At 44.4% G+C, this 23,426-nt stretch overlaps 1 protein-coding gene across 2 annotated transcripts in view; it reads left to right on the forward strand.

The window, feature by feature from the left end:
- Nucleotides 1-23,426, forward strand: part of LOC137323664 (coiled-coil domain-containing protein 148-like) — a 105,467-nt gene that overhangs the window by 38,142 nt on the left and 43,899 nt on the right. For both annotated transcript variants that reach the window (XM_067987425.1, XM_067987426.1), the window contains 2 exons: nucleotides 4,924-5,087; nucleotides 21,468-21,606. In XM_067987425.1, the coding sequence (XP_067843526.1) occupies nucleotides 4,924-5,087; nucleotides 21,468-21,606 (303 nt within the window). The remainder of the gene's footprint in view (nucleotides 1-4,923; nucleotides 5,088-21,467; nucleotides 21,607-23,426) is intronic.

The following is a 23,426-nucleotide window of genomic DNA, read 5'->3' on the forward strand; positions in this document are numbered from 1 at the left end:
AAAAGCCACCCCTCGCAGATCTTCTGGCATTGGCCCTCATTTAAAATCAGAATTGGTTCCTTTCATTATTAGAAGTCATAGAGAACCTACAGTGGAGTGGAGTTTCTGTATTGCAGGTTAGTTACAGTTACCTTTGCAATTGATGACACAGCTCTGCAACTGGATCCATGTTGATCCAGTGTGCATGGAGGTAATTCTCCTCAGTTATTGCCAGCGGTTATGCCAGAGCCTGCAGTTGGTGTAATTTTGAATTGTTTCACTGCAGCTTGTAAGATACCATAATGGCTGAAATTGTTGAAGAATCAGGGAGAAACAAAATGGAAGTATATCCATAGATGGGTAAAATTGGCTACAGTGCCACTGATTGAGGGTGGATTTTGTCATGGTCATGTGGATACTGCATGGAGCTGGGGGTATATAAAGAACTGCTTTAAGGGGGGAAGACAGAGCAGGAAGGATCAGAACAAAGGGTCAGACAGCTTGAACACCTGCTGTCCAAAGGATTGGGATAAAATCCATCTTTTGTAGTCACTGCCTTGTTACTGTGTGTAACTAGATGTACTTGATCACTAAAATTGATTGGTTGTCTTGTCGAATCAGTCTACAGTGGCATAATAGCGGGTGCAGACTTTTGTTCTGGGAACAGTCTCCTCAGCACACCTTCTTTCATCTTGTACCACTTAAGCCATGAAATAATGTATTTGGGGTACTTTAAAACTAACATCCATCATTCATTTAAATTTGATATGGCAACTGCCATGGGACTCTATACCTTGCACTTGGAGACTTTAGGTTCTTAGGACATTATGATGAGTTCTGGGATCACTGGAAGCTGTACAGTTGAGGTTGGTTTCACCTGAACTGGACTAATACCAATATACTGGCAGAAAGAATTAATAAGAAGGTAGGGAAGCATTTAAACTAATGAGGTGGGAAGAAGGGTGAATTCTAAATTGGGGAAAGGCCAATTTTGATGGTATTAGACAGGAACTTTCAGAAGTTGATTGGGAGAGTCTGTTGGCAGGCAAAGGGACGTCTGGTAAGTGGGAGGCTTTCAAAAGTGTGTTAACCAGGGTTCAGGGTAAGCACATTCCTTATAAAGTGAAGGGCAAGGCTGGTAGAAGTAGGGAACCTTGGATGACTCGGGAGATTGAGGCCCTAGTCAAAAAGAAGAAGGAGGCATATGACATGCATAGGCAGCCGGCAATCTCTATACTCTTCAAGTGGATCCCTTGAAGAGTATAGAGATTGCCGGAGTAGAGTTAAGAGAGAAACCAGGAGGGCAAAAAGGGGACATGAGATTGCTTTGGCAGATAAGGCAAAGGAGAATCCAAAGAGCTTCTACAAATACATAAAGGGCAAAAGAGTAACTAGGGAGAGAGTAGGGCCTCTTAAGGATCAACAAGGTCATCTATGTGCGGAACCACAAGAGATGGGTGAGATCCTGAATGAATATTTCACATCGGTATTTACGGTTGAGAAAGGCATGGATGTTAGGGAACTTGGGGAAATAAATAGTGATGTCTTGAGGAGTGTACATATTACAGAGAGGGAGGTGCTGGAAGTCTTAACGCGCATCAAGGTAGATAAATCTCCGGGACCTGATGAAATGTATCCCAGGACGTTATGGGAGGTTAGGGAGGAAATTGCGGGTCCCCTAGCAGAGATATTTGAATCATCGACAGCTACAGGTGAGGTGCCTGAAGATTGGAGGGTAGCAAATGTTGTGCCTTTGTTTAAGAAGGGCGGCAGGGAAAAGCCTGGGAACTACAGACCGGTGAGCCTGACATCTGTAGTGGGTAAGTTGTTAGAGGGTATTCTGAGAGACAGGATCTACAGGCATTTGGAGAGGCAGGGACTGATTAGGAACAGTCAGCATGGTTTTGTGAGAGGAAAATCATGTCTAACGAATTTGATTGAGTTTTTTGAAGGGGTAACCAAGAAGATAGATGAGGGCTGTGCAGTAGACGTGGTCTACATGGACTTTAGCAAAGCCTTTGACAAGGTACCGCATGGTAGGTTGTTACATAAGGTTAAATCTCACGGGATCCAAGGTGAGGCAGCCAATTGGATACAAAATTGGCTTGACGACAGAAGACAGAGGGTGGTTGTTGAGGGTTGTTTTTCAGACTGGAGGCCTGTGACCAGCGGTGTGCTTCAGAGATCGGTGCTGGGTCCGCTGTTATTTGTTATTTATATTAATGATTTGGATGAGAATTTAGGAGGCATGGTTAGTAAGTTTGCAGATGACACCAAGATTGGTGGCACTGTGGACAGTGAAGAAGGTTATCTAGGATTGCAACGGGATCTTGATAAATTGGGCTGATGAATGGCAGATGGAGTTTAATTTAGATAAATGTGAGGTGATGCATTTTGGTAGATCGAATTGGGCCAGGCCCTACTCCGTTAATGGTAGGGCGTTGGGGAGAGTTATAGAACAAGGAGATCTGGGAGTACAGGTTCATAGCTCCTTGAAAGTGGAGTCACAGGTGGATAGGGTGGTGAAGAAGGCATTCAGCATGCTTGGTTTCATTGGTCAGAACATTGAATACAGGAGTTGGGATGTCTTGTTGAAGTTGTACAAGACATTAGTAAGGCCACACTTGGAATACTGTGTACAGTTCTGGTCACCCTATTATAGAAAGGATATTATTAAACTAGAAAGAGTGCAGAAAAGATTTACTAGGATGCTACCGGGACTTGATGGTTTGACTTATAGGGAGAGGTTCGATAGACTGGGACTTTTTTCCCTGGAGAGTAGGAGGTTAAGGGGTGATCTTATAGAAGTCTATAAAATAACGAGGGGCATAGATAAGGTAGATAGTCAAAATCTTTTCCCAAAGGTAGGGGAGTCTATAACGAGGGGACATAGATTTAAGGTGAGAGGGGAGAGATACAAAAGGGTCCAGAGGGGCAATTTTTTTCACTCAAAGGGTGGTGAGTGTCTGGAACGAGCTGCCAGAGGCAGTAGTAGAGGCGGGTACAATTTTGTCTTTTAAAAAGCATTTGGACAGTTGCATGGGTAAGATGGGTATAGAGGGATATGGGCCAGGTGCAGGCAATTGTAACTAGCTTAGTGGTATAAACTGGGCGACATGGACATGTTGGGCCGAAGGCCTGTTTCCATGTTGTAAACTTCTATGATTCTATGAAGGGACAAAACAATCTTAAATAAGAAGCACGTGAGATTAAAAACAGACAGACCTTATTACAAAAAAGAGATGTTAAAGTGAAAGTTAGTGAAAGAAAGAATAACAAAAAGAAAGGTATGGAGAATATAAATGGGTCAGGGTTGAAATGTTTATATGTGAGTGTACAAAGCATTAGGAATAAAGCCAAATTGTGGGTAGACTTCTAGGGATCAGTTTTCCACTACTTTGCGCCTATTTTCTAGGCATCAAGCAGAGGCGAGGTGAGGATCGGCGATATATTTCCAGGTCAGGATGATGTGTGACTTGGAGGGGAATATGCAGGTGGTGGTGTTCCCATGTGCCTGCTGCCCTGGTCCTTCTCGGTGGTGGGGGTTGCGGGTTTGGGAGGTGCTGTCGTGGAAGCCTTGGTAAGTTGATGCCATGCATCTTGTAGATGGCATGCACTGCAGCCACAGTGCGTCTGTGTTGCAGGGAGTGAATGTTTAAGGTGGTGGATGGGGTGTTAATCAAATGGGCAGCTTTGTCCTGGACGGTGTCGAGCTTCTTGAATGTTGTTGGAGCTGCACTCATCCGGGCAAGTGGAGAGTATTCCATTACACTCCTGACTTGTGCCTTGTAAATGGTGGAAAGGCTTTGTGGAGTCAGGAGTCACTCACCGCAGAATACCCAGCCTCTGACCTGCTCTTGTAGCTACAGTATTTATGTGGCTGGTCCAGTTAAGTTTCTGGTCCCAGGATGTTGATGGTGGGGATTCGGCGATGGTAATGCCATTGAATGTCATGGGGAGGTGGTGAGACTCGCTCTTGGTCATTGCCTGGCACTTGTCTGACACGAATGTTACTTGGCACTTATCAGCCCAAGCCTGGATGTTGTCCAGCTCTTGCTGCACGCAGGCACAGACTGCATCATTATCTGAGGGGTTGCGAATGGAACTGAACACTGTGCAATCATCAGCAAACATCCCCATTTCTGACCTTATGATGGAGGGAAGGTCATTGATGAAGCAGCTGAAGATGGTTGGGCCTAGGACACTGGCCTGAGAAACTCCTGCAGTGATGTCCTGGGGCTGAGATGATTGGCCTCCAACAACCACTACCATCTTCCTTTGTGCTAGGTATGACTCCAGCCACTGGACAGTTTTCCCCCTGATTCCCATTGACTTCAATTTTACTAGGGCTCCTTGATGCCACACTCGGTCAAATGCTGCCTTGATGTCAAGGGCAATCGCTCTCACTCTCTTATGCCTGAACATTCCCTGCCTGTTCTGATACTAAATTTTAAACAAAAAAACAAAAAAAACTCCAGAAATTAGCATTAAAATGGCATTGACAAAATTCAAATATAATACAAATTATAGATAAAAGCTTCTTCGCACAAATGGAGCTTAGCTTTATGCACACTAAAGTTGAGCAAGCAGAGTGCATAGCATAGTTCAGTCCTAAACAGGAAATATCGCTAACCCATATTTGCATGCTTTTTAAAATTCATATTGATATGTAAATTTAATTTTGTGCAAGTGCAGTTTAGGCCATCCTGAAAGGCTTAGCCAGAAATCACCATTCACTAATTAAGTGGAGATCAGCAAAAAGGATTCCCTGCCCAAATTCCCAGCCCTCATTCACAAGCCAAGTACTCATAGAATGATTAACATCAATGATACTGTTCCAAATATTATTGGAAATGGGGATAATTACGAGGAAAATTCCAACGAGCAAAATTCCAACGAGGAATATTACTGATCATGATTTTCTATCCTTTCTTATATAATCAGGAAGAAATTCCCCCTCATCTTGATGAAATTCCTGAGGATGTACATTATTTGGAATGCCCATATGTTGACTTGAAGGCTTCTGTTCTGCAGGAGTTCCAGAATCTCAATGCAAAATGCAAATCTCAGCTAGAGGAAATCAATCATCAACTTAAGTTTACAGACAGGTAAAATAACAATTATGCAAAGAATTAATTATGAAGTTAATCTACAAATTATCTTCCTGCTACATTGATAGGAGCATTCTTCATACTGCAATGGAGCAATAAATCTTATGCTATTATCAGCAGTAACAATTTATTTTCCTCTTTTTGAAATCAAATTAAATACATTTTGATTCAAATTCTAGTTGTGTGGAAGAGGGTCTGGTTTGCCATGTTTCTATGGAGAATTGTGCATACCGGGGCAGAAATTGCTCGGAGCAGTGAGCCAACACTTCTTACCGCTCCATAGATTTATACTAACCCACTAACTTACCACGGTCTTTTCATCGACCACTTCCTAGAATAGGAAGCAGGAAGATCCCAGCGTCAGTTGAAGCGAAGCTAGGACCCTGGGAGAAGCAAGAGGAGCGATCTCTCACTTCGACCAAACAGATTGCAGCATTTTAGACAAGCTGTGTTCACTGTCTCTGCAGGGTTGAATTGTTAAACCGGGAAGTGAAAGGTACAACATTAAAATCAATCTAAAAACAGTGATATTTTAAAAAAAATCTCCCACTTGTTGGCCCTGAGGTTTCCACTTTAAGGTGATTTTAGACAAGAACTCAGCAAATATCTCTGAGGATCAGTTTTGCATTGAGTCTTCAGAGTAATACAAAATATAATATGTTGACCACTTGCCATATTTTCATACTTTTTTTTACAGATATAGACATGTCTTTAGATGTAATTTCTACTTCAAGTGCAGTTAATTTGGGTTTTCTTACATAAATCAATAGCATGTAAATAATTCCAATTCTTTATTGTTATTCATTAGAAATAAAACAAAAACAATTGCAATACTGCAAGTATTGATGTTGCAATAAGAATAGATTTTATTGAAAAGCAACAAAGTCAAACCAGAAGTTGAATAAAGGATGCTGCACTAAAATGCTTACTGAAAATAAATGCCTGTTGCAATGTTACTAGCTTAGTGGTATAAACTGGGCGACAGGGACATGTTGGGCCGAAGGGCCTGTTTCCATGTTGTAACTTCTAACTTCTATAATGTGGTACCACAGCTCGGCTCTATGGAAATATGGTATAAAACTCGCATGCTGCTGTTAAGTGTTTTTAAACAACGTTTTAGGGCTGATTTTCCTTTCAATTGCACTTGTTCAGTTTCCAGGCGCAAAGAGAAGAAAATGAGGTAGAGACCTGTGACACCTGGTCTCTGCCACCTTTACATTGCTCCAGGATTGTCCCAGGAGGTGGTGTAGGGCAGAATGCCTGTGTCTGTATTTTTTTTTTAAATTCGTTCACGGGATGTGGGCGTCGCTGGCGAGGCCAGCATTTATTGCCCATCCCTAATTGCCCTCGAGAAGGTGGTGGTGAGCCGCCTTCTTGAACCGCTGCAGTCCGTGTGGTGACGGTTCTCCCACAGTGCTGTTGACGATCCGGATTCTTTCCCCTCAGTCTGGTTCAGTAATAACTGAAGTCGAATACATTTTAAAGTTCAACACATCTTTAATAGCAGGGTTCTTAGTCTGCAGCATTGATTTGGACTCCTGATAGAGTCCCTCTATGCTGGCAGAGCAAGAACAACAACATACAGAAATCCACACGTTTTTATACAAATCAATAGGGTTGGAACATACTTAACGAGGGTCAACACCAATCATAAGCCGGGCATAGGTTGCCATGCGAGGTTACATTATTTCCGGCCAATCATAAATCGTCCATGTGCTGATCATGCTGCTGTTAGACATCAAAGGGGATAACTTCCTCACTTTCCAACTTAGAATGTTCTTCCCTGTCCCTTCTGTTCCTTATCTCCCAACCTGGAATGTCTTTCAACTTTGGCTAAGCTCGTTCCCTATATTGATCTGCCATAAACATGGAGACATTCAGACCAGTCCTTGACTCACATCAAAGACCTATCATTGATAAGACAATGCAGGCCTGCTGACTAAGCAAACATATGGCCCAGCAGGAGGGCCAGGCCACTTGTATCAATCTCAGTTACTAACTAATTAACCCTTTCTAACCATTTTGCATTCTGCTTCTTTGCCACGTAGGCATCTTAATATTTTACCGAAAACTGACCACGTAGGGATTCTCATTCCCCCCTTTTATCATTTTATGATAACCAATTATTACGGTGCTCACTGGTTCTGCAGCGCAGCAACATTTAAGTAAGCAATAAACTATAAGAGTTATAACAATGAATATGACTAGCCCTTGAACTAGAGAAGTCCCAATAGAACACAGACATGTTTCATCAATACGCCTTTGTATCTTATCTGTTCTCAGGAACAGACTCCTAAACATCTCTCAAGTAAGCTGCGAATGTCCTTGGTCAGCTAAACCTATTCATGTTAGTTTGAAAAGGCTAACATAGTCAAATATCCCATGGTGCTTTATATTTTGTTTCCAGCCTAACTAGACTGAATGGTACCTTTCAGACCATTTTACACCTGTGAATTGGTGCCCTCCCCATTATATTCCTTAATCCAAATTCTCCCTACAATATCCCGTTAGATGCTGTACCTCATCTTAACCAGGTTCCCTTCGTGTTGGCCACCAGTCCGGGTGGAAGAGAGGCAGAGCATCTGATAATCCTATCAAACTATAATTGTCTTCCCTTTTACATGCACCTTACCCCAGCGGGTGCTACTCCCAGTACCATTAAGATGTGTTCTTAGTTGAAACCACAGAGACAATGGGGACATTCTCACCCAGGCTCTGTTTTACTATCTTTGCCAAACCCTTCATCCTCTGCTTACATTTATTACATGCAATGAAAATCAAGAAGCACATTACAACAAACTGCACTACGACTAATACATATGAAATTAATCTAATCCAAGGATGGATCTGTATATTCAGTCCCAAATTCCAGAGGTCATTTCACCAGGTGGTGACTTTAATTTGGTCAATGTCATGCTTAATGTTGTTATTGTCCTGTTGTAGGTTATAATAAACCTTCTGGGAGAGGCGTATCTCCATTCGCAATGCTTTCAAGTATTTAGGCAACAGGGGTGTCAGATACCCAAATGTGTCCTGATATTCTTTTAAGTCCTTTCTGACATTCTCAGAAACTTGTAAGGTGGTGAGGTTATGCCGGTGTATCTCTACCAGTTCCTCGGGTCCAATCCAAACCAGGACTTCAGAAATGGAGTAGAATTCTGGACTTAAAATATCACAAGTTAGATTGGCATATTTAAACGTTTTCAAATTAGTTGTAACACAATATGCCCTCTCCGGCATATACCACTTAAGTGGGTTTTAGATCCGCCTCTAGGGCCTCCATGGTACAGTTAATATCCTGATTGGTACCGGTATTATTAAACCCACACTGTGCTTCTAGGCTGTGTCCAACACTATGTGGACACACAGTGACAGCATGTCTAGTAACACATCCCTTTAATTTTGTTCCAGCCAATCAGCTTAAATCTACGTCCTCTCGTTCTTGAACAGGGGAAACAGGTACTTCCTGTCTACTTTATCTGGGCCCCTCATAATCTTGTAATTTTGTATCCATCGTGCGGATATCTTCTAAATATTGTTTCTCCCAATTTTATTGTTAACTGATGGGAACCTAACCCTGAATTTTGGAAATCCAAATTACTGTGTCCCTCTTTACTTTAATTTCAGTCCTTTTGATTGATACCAGTGTTTCCTGACTGTTTCATTAATTAGTTGGTTTCTCTATGGACCATGTGTCAGTGCCTTATTTAAAAGGATTTCTCACTCGCCTGGACCACATTAACCATTTTCCTGTTGTGCTGTTGTCAAGTAACTGAGCCTGTCTGAGACTCATTCTTCAATGTATCTTCTTCATGTATCTCCGCATACTAGCAGCATCTCATAGGAATGAGCTTAGTGTTCTTGGATATTAACTTTCTGCTGGCCAGTCTCTTCTTCCTCATGGTATTTCCGAACATTTTCCATGGCACACATCATATGTCCTGTAGGATTCAGTCCTGTAAAAGCAACTGGTTTGTTTAAAGAGTGGTTGCAATAGCTCACCAGGCCATAGGCCTTTGTAATCATGTTCTTCATCCTAATCTCCGTTTCAGATGATGGCAACATACATTTGTATCTTTTATGTCCACTGTAGCCATTCTTAGGTTTTCAGGTTATCTTATCAAAAAGATCAGGGGTATCTAGAGTGCTTATCTCCCCCTGCATGGTCCCGATGTCAGGGTAGTGGCCAGGCTATTGAGTGTAGTTTTCTCATTATTCATTATAGGCAAGGACACAAATATCTCCACGAGAAAGCTATCAATTTACTATTCTCAACTACACTTTCCTGACTTCCACTAGATTGTATATTTATGCCAGATTGATTTTTTATCATGCCCAATTCAATGACTTTAGAGAAATTCCCATATCTCCCCACCTCGAGCATTCTGTCTCGGAAGACAACAAATAGGTTAAAACAAAACAAATCAAAATGTTTTCAAAAGAAGAGAATCAGGTTGATATCACCACGCTGTGACATTTGGTATCCGCTGATGTCTGCAGCTAAAGTCTTAAATCTGTAACACCACTGGATCGTTTCCTGCACCAAATTTCTCCAGCAAAGGTTACACCGTAACTTTGTAACTACTCTTGGTAATCCTGCACCATCAACACTCACGTGGTCCCAAAAAAACCCAGGGTCACCTGTTTTAAAAGAAACACAGAAAATCCATTGCGGCTCTTCTTGAGAGCCCAAGTGATTAATTTGTCAAATCTTCATTTATTATTTATTTATCCAAAGGAATAATCCCTATACCCGAAACAAATTCAGAAAACAAAACAGGAGAGAGAATTTGCCTATTTCCACTCTCTCCCTCTCTCTGAAGCACGCAGCCTGTCTGAAATAAACACTGTCTCTTCCACATGCAGATGTACGCAGGGCTGCAGACTGGAATTTCTAACTCCAAGTCCTGATCTCTGTGTTTTCAAGATGTAACCACATTAAGCAGATATCATTAGCAGCCGCCTACTAAGATACGTTATATTCCTCTTTTATTAATGGTTTGGGCATGTGTTTCTAGCACTGTAGCTATCCTTTGCAAATATATGGTCAGCATTTGATCCTCAGACAATTCCTTATCTGTATTTTCATTTATCTTTTAATATATCTTTAATGCGAGACCCTAAATCTCTGACCTTTTGATCTAATGTTGTCAAATCAATGGTGTTAACAACTAAGGCAAAGGCAGTTGCTATATCACTTATCACAGATCTTTACGTCTCCATATTTGCCTATCTCTTTTTACGATGTCCACCTCCATTCCATGTCGCTCTTTGTTTTAACACTTGAGTTAGGAGGTGTTGATCTAATTGTTGAGTTTTCTTAGCATTCTCAATGCGAGTTATATAATTTGTCAGGGAAGGTCTCCCCTCTTTGGTCAGATCTTGTATTCTACTATTAATTTCAAATAAAATTGAATAGCCCCAGAACTTGTCAAAACTTCCTTATCATACTGTGGCAGGGTAAAACTGAGAGGTGTTTAGTACCCTGTGTCAGTACATAGCTCAAGTAATGGACTTCCAATTGTCTAACCTATGCTTCCTTTTCATATGATTTGTTTTACATTCCTTTCTTATCAATTTTTCACTGTAGCGTGAAAACTTATATCTCAGTCAATTGTAGCCTTTGGCATTTCCGAGTGATTGGGACAATTTTACTAATATAACCTATACCAATTGTTACCTCATGTTCACCTGTGTTCTGGGCAAGCCTCAGACAGTTCTCAACCGACTGGGTCATTTCTATCTGTTTGAACTGGTCTTGGCATGACAGTCTGGCTTCTTGGGATGGAAGGGGTTAATATTAACTTGCTCTTGTGGTCGGAGTAACTTGATCCTTCTCCCTTTTGAGATTAAGTTCCCACCTTCAAAATTTCACTTCACACAGGTTTGACTGATTTTTTTACTTCTCACATTTGCGGATTGCTTTATACTATATTTTTGCACACTATTTTTTTACATACTTTTAGTGGATGTGATTATAATCAACGCTGCGAGCTGTTCCAGCTTTCCGACTTTTCCTATCACAGTGATACCAGATAGTTTTTTAATGTATCCCGTTAATTTTTAACCTCTTTTTAAACCACAGCCAATCACAAAATAAACATTCAAAATGCCAATTTTTTGAAGATCCCATGTCTGGAATTTAACATGCCCACACTTTATAAGAACCAGAATTTAATAGGTCACTTAACCTCAATAACTCCAATTTTAATTCAGCAGTATCAGAATTAAACACACGACAAGACAGATACATTACACAAAGGAAGAAAACACACAAGACACAGTAAGAAGGGGGCGTGGCCCACAACACAGACAAAAAAAACACTGATCAAGACAGGCTTTTTAAAGGGACAGTACACTTAAACAACACAACCTTTCTTTTTCGGGTCTCTGTCTTTTAAACATTTGTCTAGTCACTTAATTCTATCCATTTTTTTTTTACAGTACTGTCTCCATAAAGCAATTAGTTCTTTGGCTGAGGTACCTCTGTTATTTTTCCAAATTAATTCCTGAGCCTTTTTTCGGCATCTAAGTTTTATCAATAGTTCCTGTTTATATCCAATCACCAGGAACTTAAACCCTGACTACCCTCAGTGATATTAACCACTGACCTACCGCTTACAAGTTATTCCCTCAGTGATATTCGACCACTGACCTCTTCCCACTGACCTCTTCCTGCTGTATCTGTGTATTCGCCAGACTGACCTGAATCTTGTAAGGACGCCACGCGAGTGTTAGCGATTGGACGATTCATCGTCAGACTGACGGATTGGAGGAAAACCGACATAGTAAATTAAGACTACTTACATCGGGGCGCCATTTCCTTCCTCCGTGTCTGAGACAATCCGCCTCTTACTCCGCGAACTCTCGGTGAACAACCGTTAAGATCCCACCGCTGCCACCAAATGACGATCCGGATTCTTTCCCCTCAGTCTGGTTCAGTAATAACTGAAGTCGAATACATTTTAAAGTTCAACACATCCTTAATAGCAGGGTTCTTAGTCTGCAGCATTGATTTGGACTCCTGATAGAGTCCCTCTATGCTGGCAGAGCAAGAACAACAACATACAGAAATCCACACGTTTTTATACAAATCAATAGGGTTGGAACATACTTAACGAGGGTCAACACCAATCATAAGCCGGGCATAGGTTGCCATGCGAGGTTACATTATTTCCGGCCAATCATAAATCGTCCATGTGCTGATCATGCTGCTGTTAGACATCAAAGGGGATAACTTCCTCACTTTCCAACTTAGAATGTTCTTCCCTGTCCCTTCTGTTCCTTATCTCCCAACCTGGAATGTCTTTCAACTTTGGCTAAGCTCGTTCCCTATATTGATCTGCCATAAACATGGAGACATTCAGACCAGTCCTTGACTCACATCAAAGACCTATCATTGATAAGACAATGCAGGCCTGCTGACTAAGCAAACATATGGCCCAGCAGGAGGGCCAGGCCACTTGTATCAATCTCAGTTACTAACTAATTAACCCTTTCTAACCATTTTGCATTCTGCTTCTTTGCCACGTAGGCATCTTAATATTTTACCGAAAACTGACCACGTAGGGATTCTCACTGTTAGGAAGGGAGTTCCAGGATTTTGACCCAGCGACGATGAAGGAACGGCGATATATTTCCAAGTCGGGATGGTGTGTGACTTGGAGGGGAACGTGCAGGTGGTGTTGTACCCATGTGCCTGCTGCTCTTGTCCTTCTAGGTGGTAGAGGTCGCGGGTTTGGGAGGTGCTGTCGAAGAAGCCTTGGCGAGTTGCTGCAGTGCATCCTGTGGATGGTACACACTGCAGCCACAGTGCGCCGGTGGTGAAGGGAGTGAATGTTTAGGGTGATGGATGGGGTGCCAATCAAGCGGGCTGCTTTATCTTGGATGGTGTCGAGCTTCTTGAGTGTTGTTGGAGCTGCACTCATCCAGGCAAGTGGAGAGTATTCCATCACACTCCTGACTTGTGCAATAATTGTAAGGAATCTTACAACACCAGGTTATAGTCCAACAATTTTATTTTAAAATCACCAAGCTTTCGGAGATTATCTCCTTCGTCAGGTGAGTAGTGAATGAGAGGTTCTCAAATCGCAGATCTTATATTCGGCTGGGACACCATCATACCAATCAAAGGTGTCGTTGGTGTTCAGACAGGTTAGCCACGGAAAACAGTAGGTATGCTGAATACACAATGTGTCAAATTACACAGACAAAGAGAGAGCGAGAGAGAGAGAGAGAGAGAGAATTTCCAGTTGTATTAAAAACAGATAACTTTTTTTTCCTTGCTGGTGGGGTTACGTGTAGCGTGACATGCACCCAAGATCCCGGTTGAGGCCGTCCTCATGGGTGCGGAACTTGGCTATCAATTTCTGCTCGACGATTTTGCGTTGTCGTGTGTCTCGAAGGCCGCCTTGGAGAACGCTTACCCGAAGATCGGTGGCTGAATGTCCTTGACTGCTGAAGTGTTCCCCGACTGGGAGGGAACCCTCCTGTCTGGCGATTGTTGCACGGTGTCCGTTCATCAGTTGTCGCAGTGTCTGCATGGTCTCGCCGATGTACCATGCTCCGGGGCATCCTTTCCTGCAACGGATGAGGTAGACAACGTTGGCAGAGTCACAGGAGTATGAACCATGTACCTGGTGGGTGATGTCCTCTCGTGTGATGGTGGTATCTGTGTCGATGATGTGGCATGTCTTAGAGGTTGCCGTGGCAGGGTTGTGTGGTGTCGTGGACGCTGTTCTCCTGAAAGCTGGGTAATTTGCTGCGAACGATGGTCTGTTTGAGGTTGGGTGGCTGTTTGAAGGCAAGTAGTGGAGGCGTGGGGATGGCCTTAGCGAGGTGTTCATCGTCATCGATGACCTGTTGAAGGCTGCGGAGAACATGGCGTAGTTTCTCCGCTCCGGGGAAGTACTGGACGACGAAGGATACTCTGTTGGTTGCGTCCCGTGTTTGTCTTCTGAGGAGGTCAATGCGATTCTTTGCTGTGGCCCGTCGGAATTGTCGATCGACAAGTCGAGCGTCATGTCCCGTTCTTACAAAAGCGTCTTTCAGCATCTGTAGGTGTCCATCGCGTTCCTCCTTGTCTGAGCAGATCCTGTGTATTCGTACGGCCTGTCCATAGGGGATGGCCTCTTTGACGTGGTTAGGGTGGAAGCTGGAAAAGTGGAGCATTGTGAGGTTGTCCGTGGGTTTGCGGTAGAGTAAGGTGCTGAGGTGCCCGTCTTTGATGGAGATTTGTGTGTCCAAGAAAGAAACCGATTCTGAGGAGTAGTCCATGGTGAGTTTGATGGTGGGATGGAACTTGTTGTTGATATCGTGTAGTCTCTTCAGTGATTCTTCGCCGTGGGTCCATAGGAAGAAAATGTTGTCGATGTATCTGGTGTATAGCGTTGGTTGGAGGTCCTGTGCAATGAAGAAGTCGTGCTCGAACTTGTGCATGAAAATGTTGGCGTATTGGGGTGCGAATTTGGTCCCCATGGCTGTTCCGTGTGTTTGGGTAAAGAGCTGGTTATCGAAGGTGAAGTCATTGTGATCCAGGACGAAGCGGATGAGTTGTAGGATGGCGTCTGGAGATTGGCTGTTGTTGGTGTTGAGTACTGAGGCCGTTGCAGCGATACCGTCATCGTGGGAGATACTGGTGTAGAGAGCCGAGACGTCCATCGTGGTGAGAAGTGTTCCTGGTTCAACTGGTCCGTGGGTGCTGAGTTTTTGTAGGAAGTCTGTAGTGTCGCGACAGAAGCTGGGGGTTCCCTGTACGATGGGTTTCAGGATGCCCTCGACGTATCCAGAGAGGTTCTCGCACAGGGTTCCGTTGCCTGATACGATAGGACGTCCGGGTGTGTTGGCTTTGTGTATCTTTGGGAGGCAGTAGAAGTCGCCCACATGGGGAGTACGTGGGATGAGAGCACGTAGGATGCTTTGAAGGTCTGGATCGAAGGTCTTGATCAGTTTGTTGAGCTGGTGGGTGTGTTCTTTGGTCTGATCTGCTGGTAACCGTCTGTAGTGTTCCTGGTTGTCCAGTTGTCGGTATGCTTCTTTGCAATAGTCCGTTCTGTTCTGTTTGACGATGGCTCCTCCTTTGTGCGTTGGTTTGATGACGATGTTGCGGTTGGTCTTGAGAGCGTTGATGGCGTTGCGTTGTGCTCGGGTGACATTCTGGACTGTCTTGTGAGTGCGGCTGATGAATCTGGCATTGAGGCATCTCCTGACAGCTTGAGCATACATGTCAAGCTGAGGGCAGCGACCCTCCGGAGGAGTCCAGTGTGACTCTTTCTTCTTCGGTTGTTGTACCGCGGATCCCTCTGTCTGCTGTTCCGGATCGTTGATTGTCTCATTGGGTTCGCTGCTGAAATCTTGAGATTTGTGGAAGAATTCCCGGAGTCTCATTCTCCTGATGAATTCCTTTGTGTACGCCGCGAGACCGATGGGGTCCATTTTGGTGGTGGGGCAGAAATTGAGCCCTCGGCTGAGAACTTCGATTTCGTCTGGTTGAAGGGTGTGGTCGGACAAATTGACGATAGACTTCCCTGTGGTTGTAACCGTGGTACCGGGGGAGGCTTGGTTGATGCTGGTGGTGATGCCAAGTTTCTCAAGCTTCCTGCTCTTGGTTTACATGAAGATCGCGCATATCGACACAGACATCAAGTTTTTACAGAGCTGCAAGAAAGCAGACAAGATCCCGAAAGGACGACAGATCACGAACCCACTCAAGTCGACATACAACTCAGATTATGCTGAGAGACTCTGCCGTCGTACCTCTCGCACACTCCGCAACCATCTCGTACACCAACTCTACAGCAGACGCCGCAACCTTGCAACCAAGATAGAGTCCATACTCTCAACCTGTACTCAGGACACAGCAGACCAGCTACGAGACACCGCCAAACAGACGAGGCAACGGAACTACGCTGCCTACATGTAAACCAAGAGCAGGAAGCTTGAGAAACTTGGCATCACCACCAGCATCAACCAAGCCTCCCCCGGTACCACGGTTACAACCACAGGGAAGTCTATCGTCAATTTGTCCGACCACACCCTTCAACCAGACGAAATCGAAGTTCTCAGCCGAGGGCTCAATTTCTGCCCCACCACCAAAATGGACCCCATCGGTCTCGCGGCGTACACAAAGGAATTCATCAGGAGAATGAGACTCCGGGAATTCTTCCACAAATCTCAAGATTTCAGCAGCGAACCCAATGAGACAATCAACGATCCGGAACAGCAGACAGAGGGATCCGCGGTACAACAACCGAAGAAGAAAGAGTCACACTGGACTCCTCCGGAGGGTCGCTGCCCTCAGCTTGACATGTATGCTCAAGCTGTCAGGAGATGCCTCAATGCCAGATTCATCAGCCGCACTCACAAGACAGTCCAGAATGTCACCCGAGCACAACGCAACGCCATCAACGCTCTCAAGACCAACCGCAACATCGTCATCAAACCAACGCACAAAGGAGGAGCCATCGTCAAACAGAACAGAACGGACTATTGCAAAGAAGCATACCGACAACTGGACAACCAGGAACACTACAGACGGTTACCCGCAGATCAGACCAAAGAACACACCCACCAGCTCAACAAACTGATCAAGACCTTCGATCCAGACCTTCAAAGCATCCTACGTGCTCTCATCCCACGTACTCCCCATGTGGGCGACTTCTACTGCCTCCCAAAGATACACAAAGCCAACACACCCGGACGTCCTATCGTATCAGGCAACGGAACCCTGTGCGAGAACCTCTCTGGATACGTCGAGGGCATCCTGAAACCCATCGCACAGGGAACCCCCAGCTTCTGTCGCGACACTACAGACTTCCTACAAAAACTCAGCACCCACGGACCAGTTGAACCAGGAACACTTCTCACCACGATGGACGTCTCGGCACTCTACACCAGTATCCCCCACGATGATTGTATCGCTGCAACAGCCTCAGTACTCAACACCAACAACAGCCAATCTTCAGACGCCATCCTACAACTCATCCGCTTCGTCCTGGATCACAATGTCTTCACCTTCGATAACCAGTTCTTTACCCAAACACACTGAACAGCCATGGGGACCAAATTCGCACCCCAATACGCCAACGTTTTCATGCACAAGTTCGAGCACGACTTCTTCACTGCACAGGACCTCCAACCAACGCTATACACCAGATACATCGACGACATTTTCTTTCTATGGACCCACGGCGAAGGATCACTGAAGAGACTGCACGATAACATCAACAAGTTCCATCCCACCATCAAACTCACCATGGACTACTCCTCAAAATCGGTTTCTTTCTTGGACACACAAATCTCCATCAAAGACGGGCACCTCAGCACCTCACTCTACCGCAAGCCCACGGACAACCTCACGATGCTCCACTTTTCCAGCTTCCACCCTAACCACGTCAAAGAGGCCATCCCCTATGGACAGGCCGTACGAATACACAGGATCTGCTCAGACGAGGAGGAACGCGATGGACACCTACAGACGCTGAAAGACGCTTTTGTAAGAACGGGATACGATGCTCGACTTGTCGATCGACAGTTCCGACGGGCCACAGCGAAGAATCGCATAGACCTCCTCAGAAGACAAACACGGGACGCAACCAACAGAGTATCCTTCGTCGTCCAGTACTTCCCCGGAGCGGAGAAACTACGCCATGTTCTCCGCAGCCTTCAACATGTCATCGATGACGACGAACACCTCGCTAAGGCCATCCCCACGCCTCTCCTACTCGCCTTTAAACAGCCACCCAACCTCAAACAGACCATCGTTCGCAGCAAATTACCCAGCTTTCAGGAGAACAGCGTCCACGACACCACACAACCCTGCCACGGCAACTTCTGCAAGACATGCCAGATCATCGACACAGATACCACCATCACACGAGAGGACACCACCCACCAGGTACATGGTTCATACTCCTGTGACTCGGCCAACGTTGTCTACCTCATACGTTGCAGGAAAGGATGCCCCGGAACATGGTACATTGGCGAGACCATGCAGACACTGCGACAACGGATGAACGGACACCGTGCAACAATCGCCAGACAGGAGGGTTCCCTCCCAGTCGGGGAACACTTCAGCAGTCAAGGACATTCAGCCACCGATCTTCGGGTAAGCGTTCTACAAGGCGGCCTTCGAGACACACGACAACGCAAAATCGTCGAGCAGAAATTGATAGCCAAGTTCCGCACCCATGAGGACGGCCTCAACCGGGATCTTGGGTTCATGTCACGCTACACGTAACCCCACCAGCAAGGAAAAAAAAGTTATCTGTTTTTAATACAACTGGAAATTCTCTCTCTCTCTCTCTCTCTCTCTCTCTCGTCTTTCGGGTCTCTTTCTCTCTGTCTGTGTAATTTGACACATTGTGTATTCAGCATACTGGGACCTACTGTTTTTCGTGGCTAACCTGTCTGAACACCAACGACACCTTTGATTGGTGTGATGGTGTCCCAGCCGAATATAAGATCTGCGATTTGAGAACCTCTCATTCACTACTCACCTGACGAAGGAGATAATCTCTGAAAGCTTGTGATTTTCAAATAAAACTGTTGGACTATAACCTGGTGTTGTAAGATTCCTTACATTTGTCCACCCCAGTCCATCACCGGCATCTCCACATCATGTATTGCAATAGGCACAGGCTTAGAGCAGCCAAGTAAACAAGGCAGAAGGAGGCATTTCTGGCCCTCCTACTTCATTTTCCCCCTGAATCGCTGGTGAGCTATCCATTTAAGAGTGCCCAGAAGAGGTGGACCTTCGGTACTACTTCCAGACCCTTTCCGATCTGAGGATTGGACAGTGGCAGAGCAGCAACGGCTCTTTATTCTATGAAGGATATACTTGCCTTAGAGGCGGTGCAATGGAGGTTCGCTACATCGATTCCTGGGATGAGCGGGTTGTCCTGTGAGGAGAGGTTGAATAGAATGGAACATAGGAACAGAAATAGGCCATTCAGCCCCTCGTACCTGCTCCGCCATTTGATAAGATCATGGCTGATCTGCGATCTAACTCCATATACCTGCCTTTGGCCCATATCCCTTAATACCTTTGGTTGCCAAAAAGCTATCTATCTCGCATTTAAATTTAGCAATTGAGCTAGTATCAATTGCCGTTTGCGGAAGAGAGTTCCAAACTTCTACCGCTCTTTGTGTGTAGAAATGTTTTCTAATCTCACTCCTGAAAGGTCTGGCTCTAATTTTTAGACTGTGCCCCCTCGTCCTAGAATCCCCAACCAGCGGAAATAATTTCTCTCTATCCACCCTATCTGTTCCCCTTAATATCTTAAACTTCGATCAGATCTCCCCTTAACCTTCTAAACTCCAGAGAATACAACCCCAATTTGTGTAATCTCTCCTCGTAACTTAATCCTTGAAGTCCGGGTATCATTCTAGTAAACCTACGCTGCACTCCCTCCAAGGCCAATATGTCCTTCCGAAGGTGCGGTGCCCAGAACTGCTCACAGTACTCCAGGTGCGGTCTAACCAGGGTTTTGTATAGCTGCAGCATAACTTCTGCCCCCTTGTACTCCAGTCCTCTAGATATAAAGGCCAGCATTCCATTAGCCTTATTGATTACTTTCAGCACCTGTTCATGACACTTCAATGATCTATCTACCTGAACCCCTAAGTCCCTTTGGACATCCACTGTTTTTAACTTTTTACCATTTAGAAAGTACCCTGTTCTATCCTTTTTTGATCCAATGCGGATGACCTCACATTTGCCTACATTGAATTCCATTTGCCACAGTTTTTCTCATTCACCGAATCTATCAATATCGCTTTGTAATTTTATGTTTTCACCTACACTGCTTACAATGCCACCAATCTCTGTGTCATCGGCAAACTTAGATATGAGACTTTCTATGCCTTCATCTAAGTCGTTAATAAATATTGTGAATAATTGACGCCCAAAGGCAGATCTCTGCGGGACTCCACTAGTCACATCCTGCCAATGTGAGTACCTACCCATTATCCCTACTCTCTGTCGCCTTTCGCTCAGCCAACTTCCTAACCAAGTCCGTACTTTTCCCTCGATTCCATGGGCTTCTATCTTAGCTAACAGTCCCTTATGTGGGACCTTATCAAATGCCTTCTGGAAGTCCATATAAATAACATCCATTGACATTCCCCTGTCCATTACTTTAGTCACCTCTTCGAGGGGCTTTATGGCCTACTCCTGCTCCTATTTCATATGTTCGTAACAGGGCCCCAAAAAAAGTAAGTCCTTTTTTATTTCGGTACATCGAGCCAGAGACTTCTTGTGGCGGTTTTTGGCCAGCAGCCAGATAGCCCTGATACTAATGGCATTACCGCAGCAGAGATTGCATTTCAGCCTATACTCTCTGGAGTTTAGAAAAATGAGAGGTGATCTCATTGAAACATATAAGATTCTGAGAGGGCTTGACAGGGTAGATGCTGAGAGATTGTTTCCCATGGCTGAAGAGTCTAGAACTAGGGGGCATAGTAGCAGGATAAGGGGTCGACCATTTAAGGCTGAGATGAGGAGGAATTTCTTCAGAGGGTTGTGAATCTTTGGAATTCTCTACCCCAGAGGGCTGTGGATGCTGAGTCATTAAGTATATTCAAGGCTGAGATAGATAGATAGATAGATTTTCGAACTGTAGGGGAATCAAAGGATCTGGGGAGCGGGCAGGAAAGTGGAGTTGAGGCCGAAGATCAGCCATGATCTGATTGAATGGCGGAGCAGGTTCAAGGGGCCTTATGGCCTACTCCTGCTCCTATTTCTTATGTTCTTAACAGGGCCCCAAAAAAAGTAAGTCCTTTTTTATTTCGGTACATCGAGCCAGAGACTTCTTGTGGCAGTTTTTGGCCAGCAGCCAGAAAGCCCTGATGCTAATGGCATTACCGCAGCAGAGATTGCATTTCAGCACCCTTTCCCAGGCACAAGATCTTACAAAGGGGTAGACCTGCTGCGATGCATTGGGCCAAGGCTAATCGTCTGAACATGCAAATTTGGTGGGTTCAGGTCAAGTCAAGCACATCGTATGTACGAACTTATGAAAAATGACAGAGGGAAAAAGACCTATTGGTCCATCCAGCCTGTCCCACACAATTGGGATGTTTTGCGCACTCTAAAAACGTATTCTACCTTCAGAAATCTACATTCAGTGATCTGCAGACTCTCACTTCTGCCAGTTTTAGCAGTTCCTGGCAGCTGCTGCACCTCATACAACCTGGTGTAACTTAATCCGAGTGCAATAGTGGGGTAAACCTCACCATTGACTGTATGTAAATGACACTGGTGGCAACTTGGAGGGCGCATCACAGGAAGGCTCCAGAAGTGCGAGTGAACTCAAAAGCCTTTTAGAGCAATTTTTTGTGTTTAGCTTTGCAGTGACTAACATTCTCCTTTTTTTTCAGGAATTGTGGATGGAATGAAGAAGATCATTGGACTTTTCAAGTTATTTTAGATGTGTACTCTCCTGAGACACCAAATCGAAACATGCTATACTTGGATATGCTGGTGAGGTTGCTGCCACACAAATCCAAGCAGGAACTGGTCAGTCCTTTATTTTGAATGTAGAGGAAGGTGTGTGTGGGATTTCAAAATGTTATTTAGAGATAATTTTCTCTTTGTTAGGATAAGCAACACATAACTGTTCGGGCTCCCTGAAAATTTCAGTGAACGTATCCTGAAAACTGGTCAAATGGTCAAACAATACCTAACTGGGAAGGCAGTTGAATCTCAAGAGGCAGCCAAAGACCTGTAAAACCAGTTAGATAAAATCAGTAACTGGGCTATCCAGTGGCAGATGAAATTCACTATGGATAAATGTAAGGAATTTAAGGCAATAAAAACTGGGCAACATACGTTCTCTATGAATGGTATTGAAATAGCTAACGCTGAAGGCAAAAGAAATCTGGAGCTACTAGTAGACTGAGTGCTTAACATTTGCATTTACTGTAGAGCAAATAGACTGCTGAACGTATTGCCAAAACAAGAGTCGTGATAAAACTATACAGTACTCTGGTCAGAGTGCACCTTGGGCTTTGTGCCCAGTTTTGATTACCAAGATACAAAGGAGACATTCAAGGTCTGGAGATAATGCAGAGGCTGATACCAAGAGTCAGAGGACCGAGATATGAGGGAAAACTTGACCCATTCAACCTTGAAGTGAGGCAACTAACTTAATCATGGACTGACTATCATCGGAGCTCCTGTGACTGTCCTCCACTTTAAGGCATGAACTTGAATCCTGGAGTGTGTTTCTGATTGTCCATGGTTGCTCTTTCAATGACATATTATGTATTGCAGCTGCATCATGACTTGCAGATTGTGGATGCCGTTGGCTAATTCAATAATTAGCTCCTGTGCCTTTTGATGCCATTTTCTCCCTCAAGGACCTCACTGCTCTCCTCCAAGCACTCAACCACCCAAAGCCATTGGCACTTTCTGGAGATGGTCAGGTTATTTAACTCGGCCTTGACCAGTCATAGGTGTGTCTGCTGTCCTTACAGTAGCAGGCTGTAACACCTGACCTGACATTCACAAAGAGGTATATAAGATGGTATGCCAAAGATAAACCGAAACACTACTCTGTGAGGGCAGGATAAGGAGGCACAGGTTCAAATTAGCAAAAGTAAAATTTAGAACAGATACCAGGAGGCACTTTCCTCACAGAGTGATCAAAATGTGGAATAGCGGAGATAAAAACCCTGGACTCCTTTTTAAAATTAGTAATTGGTCCGATGGGGACAATAAGTTCTTTCAGAGTGGATGATCTGAGACAGGCCTTCTTCATCTATTTTGTGTTCTTGTGAATATCTGAGCTGTACAGCCCAAGAAGGTTGCTTGACAATACTGAGTTGAACGCTCTGAGCTGGTGCAGCAATGTGAATACCACAATTGGTCTCAGTTTCCCAGCTTACAAAGGAGAAAAATGACTGGCGTTCCTGCTCCTGAGTGCTATCCAGTGAGCATAGGAACATAGGAATTGCTAGACAAAAAAGACCATGGTTCATTTAGTTTGCCTTCTAGTTGCATGATACAACGATAATGGAGTTGTTGACTAATCATAGCAATCAGACTCTATCAATTAGTTAATGTCAGATCCAGACATGACATGACACACACTCCAATGATGGACAGCTTTGGGAGCCATAGGTCCAAAGTCATCTGTTCCTCCCAAGCATGCTACACTCTCCAAATGTCGTGTCTCAAATTACTCATACATTGTATCCCAAAATGTTATTTTCTGAAAGAAACCTATCTAATTTGCATTTGAATTAATCAATACTAACTGCTTCCACCGTTTTCCTCGGAGCCTGTTCCATAGCTTGACCACTTGCTCAATGAAATATTGAGGAATTTTAAGGCCT

Source organism: Heptranchias perlo, chromosome 7 (genome assembly GCF_035084215.1).
Source record: "Heptranchias perlo isolate sHepPer1 chromosome 7, sHepPer1.hap1, whole genome shotgun sequence".
Lineage (NCBI taxonomy): Eukaryota > Metazoa > Chordata > Chondrichthyes > Hexanchiformes > Hexanchidae > Heptranchias > Heptranchias perlo.